General features: G+C 39.4%; 1 protein-coding gene across 4 annotated transcripts in view; it reads left to right on the forward strand.

The window, feature by feature from the left end:
* The window catches only part of LOC112520421 (DNA mismatch repair protein MSH1, mitochondrial-like), a 21,415-nt gene extending 14,627 nt beyond the window's left edge, over window positions 1–6,788 (forward strand). Inside the window, exons 20-24 of one of the 4 annotated variants that reach the window (XM_025128807.1) lie at window positions 1,097–1,104; window positions 1,654–1,664; window positions 3,649–3,918; window positions 4,473–5,189; window positions 6,408–6,788. In XM_025128807.1, coding sequence (XP_024984575.1) covers window positions 1,097–1,104; window positions 1,654–1,664; window positions 3,649–3,918; window positions 4,473–5,189; window positions 6,408–6,644 — 1,243 coding nt within the window. In that variant the 3' untranslated portion in view covers window positions 6,645–6,788. Of the gene's footprint in view, window positions 1–489; window positions 496–1,096; window positions 1,105–1,653; window positions 1,665–3,618; window positions 3,919–4,472; window positions 5,190–6,407 lie in introns of all 4 variants that reach the window. The other 3 variants (XM_025128806.1, XM_025128805.1, XM_025128808.1) reach the window with 3 other exon arrangements.
* Window positions 6,789–7,162: the final 374 nt, after the last annotated feature.

The following is a 7,162-nucleotide window of genomic DNA, read 5'->3' on the forward strand; positions in this document are numbered from 1 at the left end:
AAGTAGTCCACAAAGATTACATAATAATTGAAATGATCAATGGAACTTTGGGCAGGACCCCACACATCAGAATATATCAATTGTAATGGTTTAGTAGCAACAAATGAGGTAGAGCCAAAAGGCAATTTATGACTCTTATTAATTGAACAAGATGGGCAATGCAAATCAGAAAGCTTGGAACTAAGGCCTAATTGTGAAAGAAGCGACTTGAAAACTTTTGTAGATGGATGACCCAAGGCATGATGCCATTGAAGTGGTGAAATTCTGGTGGTAACGTTTAGTTGAGAGATGGATGGTAGCCTAGAAGGTAGCTTGGCATAGTACACATCTTCAKAGTTCTCCCCCTGCATGAGACACGCCCCCGTGCGAAGATCCTTCACAAAAAAATAAGATGGAAAAAATTCAACAGAAACCCGGTTAGTCTTGCATAATTTAGCCACATAAATAAGGTTCCTTTGCAAGTGTGGAACACATAACACATGAGGTAAGTGTAGAGTCTTGAGTGATGTGTTAATATGTTTAGAGCCAACATGTGAAAATTTTAAACTGTTACCGTTCCCAAGTATAATTTCATCTGGTCCGCCATAGTCTGAGATATTTTGAAGTGTGGAACGATCACCAGTGACGTGGTTGGAGGCACCACTGTCAAATAGCCAGGTTGGTGAAGCAGAAGGTGARCCAGTTGTGGTTATATTAGCCACTGGAGCATTCGACTGAGAGGTATTGGTAGTGACATTGTTGTCTCGTAAAAAACGAGATAGCTTGCGACAGTCACGAGTCATATGACCTGGAATGTGACAGAACTGGCAATAGGGATTGGACCTGTTTTGGCGATTTCCTCCAGAAGTTGAAGACGACCATTGAGTGCGATTGGTTGAAGTACGTTGTTGATTAGAGAAACGGTTGTTGGTGCCACGTTGCTGGTTGAAATTATCCGATCGTCCAGGTTGTCGATTGAACTGTCTTGCAGTATAATTAGCCGTGGTTAGCACAGGTTCAGGGGCTGCAGTTTGTTCCTTAAGAGCTCGCTCAAAATCAGTCAATTTGTCAAATAACTCTGAGTAAGACAGTGGTGATTCACGTACTTTGATCGCAGGAACGATAGTACTATATTCATCACCAAGTTGTGATCAGATATGAACCAGTAAATCTTCTTCTGTAACAGGGCTTTGTGCAAGCGCTAATTCATCAGCAATGGCTCGCATATCCTGAAGATATTCGGCTATTGAACGAGAACCTTTGGGATTTTTGACAAGTTTGGACTTGAGAGAGATGACACGAGATCTGGACCCACTGGCGAAACTGGCATTGAGTCTTTCCCAGCCCTCTCGTGAAGTAGTAGCTGACGAAATTAGAGGTTGAATGTAGTCTGAGCAGCAACCGAGAATAGCACTGAATATTATCTGATCTTGGCGATACCAAGGCAGATACTCTGGATTCAGTTTGGGACCGTCTTTGTCATCCAGAAATTGTGGAGGCTGTTTATCGCCAAAGATGAACGCATCGAGCTCAAGCCCTATTAGGGTTGATTCAACTTGACGACGCCAGACAGGAAAATTGTTGGCGGTGAGTCTGATTGGGAAATGAGTTGCAGCAGTAATCTGGATTGTGGTTTTTGATGCCATTGGAAGCGTAGGGGTAAGAAAGAATAAGAAGGAGGATCAGCTCTTTAGAGCAATTGCAGCTCTGATACCATGAAAGGTATTGAGATTTCTGTGTTGTATTTCAGTGTATAAAACCAATTTACAAAGGGGCTTATATATGGCCAGGATGTATACATGGATAGGAGACTAATTAGGAGCTAAATTAGGTAAACATTTACAGCTACATTTTACATGGAAATGATTACTATAACAGTTATGGAAAGAATAAATTAAATCAATGATTTAATTTATTCTTGATATGTAATAGACTTATCATCTCAGTTATGCCCATGTGAAATTCACTATTCTAACAGGCATTAACCAAACCAGATGAACCCACTATATTCCACTTGAAAGTAGGGTCCCACCGGGGGAGATGTATGCATACCTGTTCTCCGTTCGAAAGGGTAGAGCACTGAGGTGAACTGCGGACAGGGGCTTGCATTTGGACTAGAGGCCCATGACTCAATTGCCATGCTATGTATAGCATTAGTTTTAATAGCCAAAAATGCTGAAAGTCGTTCCCTTGTGATATATGACTGTATCCACGCCATATTGCAATTCTGAAATATAAAATAGATTCGTTAAATGGTCCTTCACTAATACCTACATTGCTTTCAGAATGGCAATTGTTTTGGAGACAATGGAGAAACTATCCGTCGCTTTATAACTCAGTTGAATAACCATATAGACATGGAGAAAAGACATTCTGTATACGAGGTCAGCTTCAGGGATGAACCTTGAGACCTAAAAGGCAAACCAAACCAAACCAAACGTACCCAATATTTTCCTCTAGGAAGTAGGGTCTGGGGAGGTTAGGGTGTACACAAACCTTTCCTCTACCTCTAGGGGTAGAGAGGCTGTTTCCATGAAAGACCCTCGGCTTGTGACAAAGTTTTGGAAAGATTTGAAGTTTTTTTTAGCTTTGACAGTTTTGAAGAGCCTGAGATGGTGCACTCCTAACCACCAAGCAAAGAGTCCTCTCTCTAGCTATCCTGTGGCATTGCTAACCTATATGCCGGTTCTCTAGCCCACACCTTTTCACCCTCTACCCCTATGTTCCCTTTCGAAGTAGCCACTAGTCCCTACAAAATAGACTGCTATCCTAATCCGGTGTCTTCAGGAACTCCTATAAGAGGTCATGTTCTCTTAAAACCAAGACATGGTATCTTTATTTCCATTTAACCTGTGCTTCTTGCTTAAGAAGCATAATAAAATAAGTAATCAGCTATTCCGTTGCTCTTAGTGCCTTCTCTGAAATGTGTAAGTTTGTTATCAACTTAACTTGGTTGCATATCCACCAATGGATGCCTCTAAATGCACTTCTGCCATTCATCATCTGGCATGAAATAACAGTCTACCATTCTTCTAAAAGCATGCAGATTGGGATATTTTTCCATGTATTCAAATTAGGATGCTGGACCGTGGTAGACGTTTGTGCTCTCCACGAACGCACTTGCCTTTTTCAGTCACCACCAAAGAAGTTAAACATATACATTTACATATACACATACATAATTACATATACATATACAGAGGGAGGTTCAGGTGAAAACCCCCCAAAAAAGGAAAAACTGAGGAACACCCTGGTAATCATTCATCTCGACAGTATGCACAAGTGCATACAAGTAATTGAAGTTGTTTCTTGGTTTTTATGCACCTGTGCATGTTATGCACATGTGCAATACCGGACACATTGCTTACAGATTACTTGTTATACACATGTGCATACCGTTCAGATGAGTGATTACCAGGGTGTTCTCTCAGTTTTTCATTTTTTTTGCAGTTTTCCCGTCAACTTGACCCTACATATACATATGCATAAATGTGTCTGCTTGTATAGCATTATATTCCATGCATATTGGGTGAAAAAAAGAAGCCAATAAAATGAAGGTTAAAATCTGTCGAGATTTCCAGATACAGTAGCATATCGTATACCGTGCAAGCAGTATTTATACACTGAAATTGTGTGCAGGAAACAGAACAAACATATGGAAATCGTGAGATGAAGATTACTGGTCTATCACCATATTGGTTTGATGCAGCCGAAGGCAGTGCTGTGCTGAACACAGTTGATATGAAATCAATGTTTCTTTTGACCGGACCAAATGGGGGTGGTAAATCAAGTTTGCTTCGCTCTATTTGTGCAGCTGCACTACTTGGAGTATGTGGATTTATGGTACCTGCTGAGTCAGCATCAATTCCTCATTTTGACTCTATTATGCTACACGTAAAATCTTATGACAGCCCTGCAGATGGGAAAAGTTCGTTTCAGGTGCCCACTCATTAAAGCACCATGTCCTTATACTTCCCATCATGTCGCTTTCTCTCTTCTGTCCTTTTCATTTTTTCTCCATCTAAATTTTACTCTTGGTGACAATTTAAACGCATGGTTTTATTTAAATTTGTTGGTTGATCACCCAACCTTGGACATTTCGTGTACCTTATAGAAGTTCCTATAAACTTACCATTTTGGTGTGAATTGCAAATTGTCTTTTAGTTACTTGTAACATTATATAACAACATAGAAAATAGCCGATGAGTCAATCAACAATTAACATAAAAACAGATTACAAACGATATAAACCTACCCAACCCAAACGAATCAGTAGGGCTAGGACGTATGCAAACATTTCTTCTGCCCTAACGGGCCGAGAGGCTGTTTTGGTGAAGATCCCTGGCTTGCGATCCAACATTTAAAAATTAAAAACGATATGATTGATTTAAACCTTATACTTCATATACAACATGATGGCATGTCGTATATTGCAATATTATTGCATAACGTGTATATTCCAATCTTATGTGCATATGCATCTTATGTTTCAGATTGAAATGTCAGAGATGCGTTCTATAATTACTAGAGCCACTTCGAAAAGCCTAGTCCTTGTGGATGAAATATGCAGAGGCACAGAAACAGCAAAGGGGACATGCATTGCTGGTAGCATTATTGAAACTCTTGATTCAATTGGTTGTTTGGGTATTGTATCAACACACTTGCATGATATCTTCAATCTACCACTGACTACCAAGAATACTGTTTATAAAGCAATGGGAAGCAACTATCTGAATGGTAAAACTAAACCAACATGGAAATTGATAGATGGAATATGCAAGGAGAGTCTTGCTTTTGAAACAGCTCAGAAGGAAGGGGTTCCTGAGGCAATAATACAAAGAGCTGAAGAGCTGTACAATTCGGTGTACACAAAGGACTTGAATTCGGGTAGTGGCAACACAAAAGTTCAACCGTTTCCTTGCAAGGAATCTCATAAATCCTGCAATCAACATAAAGGTATTCAAGAAGGGCCTATTTCTTGTGTCGATAAATCAACAAACCAAATGGAGAAATTTGGGGAGGATGTAGAAAATGCTGTGTGCATAGTATGTAATAGAAAGCTGATTGAGCTCTGCAAGACTAAAACTACACCAGAAATTGCAGTTAGATGTGTTGTAATTGCTCCCCGGGAACAACCCCCTCCATCAACCATTGGTGCTTCTAGTGTCTATGTGATCCTGAGACCCGACAAAAAGCTTTATGTTGGAGAGGTATTCATCTCATTTCATTAATTCGATTCTAGTATTTTTCTAGAAAGCAGCTTGCTTTTAACTCTTGCTGAATCCCCATAGCAGGTGCTTTAGGGGTGCGATGGGCGATGGGGTCCTGGGAGTTTTGGTCAATTATTTTAATTTGTAGGAGAGCTAATAAAAAGATCCGTGATCCCATAGAAAGATATCACAGTTCCTTGTGGAGAAAAATTCTCTCTTGAGATGGAAATAAAGATGTCAAATTTCTACCAAAATAACTGCAGGTAGTGAACCTAAAAAAAGGATAACAGCCCAGCAGAAATTACTTGTTTCTCAATCCCCCGTAATTAAGACATGAAGATAAAATCTAACAAAACTTTTATGGCAATGGAGAGAAAGGAGATGAAACAACATAACAAATTGTTTTTCGTTGATAGTTCGTCTAATGTGACAACTTCAAGTAAAAGTAGTAAAAACATGATAGGGATTATGCTTTAAGTGTATGGGTTGGGTTTCGGTGAGAAGGAGAGTTAAGGTGAGAAGCGTAAGAAGGGATCTCCACCCTTGGATACATATTAGGATGAGATGCACAATATCAAACACGATTCATGTGTGGGTTTGAGATTAAAGGTGATCAAGGGTCTAGATCCCTTCTTACGCATCTCGCCTTAACTCTCGTTTTCACAAGATCCTTCGGCGTAAGTGTATTTACTATATATATTTAATGAATTATACATAAATTATTTCTGTTATTGATTTGGTTTTAGACTTGTCACACACACACATACATAACTGCACCCCTGCATCGTCTACTTACTAGAATTACTGAATCTTGGCATCCTTGTACCACAAATTCCCATTTCCCCATCTGTATCCTTGCAACATATGTTTTTTAGATTTACTCTAACCGTTGTTTATAGTTGCATTTGGTACACGGAACATGATGGGACATGAAAGAACAAAAACTTGTCCCAGACTGGGACAAAAATGCACTTGTCCCGAATATATGTGGAACAAAAATTAAGGAGGTGAATCAATATTGGTAAATTACTAAACTACCCTTGTCAAATTAAAACCCTAAAACCTTCGTCATATCTTTACCCACCTACCTCACTCTCGCTCTTCCAGTCCTGTCCGCATACCAAATGCACTTGAAATAACTTGTTCTACTCCAAGAAGCCTGGATATCTTAAGATTAACTGAAACAATTTTTTTCATTTCATTGATCTTTCTTCGTAGACGGATGATCTCCAGGGTCGGGTTCGTGCACATCGATCAAAGCCGGGGATGCAGAATGCTTCATTCCTGTATTTCTTAGTTCCTGGGAAGAGCATGGCATGCCAACTGGAAACTCTGCTGATTAACCAGCTCCCAAATCATGGTTTCAGACTTGCAAATATAGCCGATGGTCAGCATCGGAATTTTGGTACTTATGATCTCTCTTTGGAAAGTTTAAGCCCACAATCACATAGATAACTAATCAAATCCCATCTGGAGTATGTTGTAGTTTCAGACACTTGTTTTTAGGGTGCAACAGTTTTGGGTCAGATATGTGTTGCTCCTCCAGTTCAGAAAGGATGAATATTTGTGGTCTTATTATTGTTAACCCGGTGAGTACTCATTCGGTGGCCCGTGTAATTACGTTATCTATTCATTAATGTATAATGTCCTTGTTTATTCTTTTCGAAGCCTGATTTTGAGTTATGGATCGTTACTCACTCATTGATCTGACCTCTCTAAGTGGGATATACTGGACTCGTTTGGTTTGGTTTTTAACTCGTTACTCTTGTGAGATTAATGGAGCAAAAACTGTTCTAGGCATTGTATCACAGTGAGAGTATATTGTGGTTTGATCTTAGTTTTATAGTTATTTTGTGATTTTGCTAATCCCTTGGCAAAAATTTATATTATTTGCCACCTTTCTTAATGAGTTATTCTCATAGGTGCTTTTGGTAACAGACATGATATGACAGTTGTTCAATGTTTGGTAAGAC

The sequence above is a fragment of the Cynara cardunculus genome, assembly GCF_001531365.2.
Source record: "Cynara cardunculus var. scolymus isolate 2C chromosome LG 10, CcrdV1, whole genome shotgun sequence".
Lineage (NCBI taxonomy): Eukaryota > Viridiplantae > Streptophyta > Magnoliopsida > Asterales > Asteraceae > Cynara > Cynara cardunculus.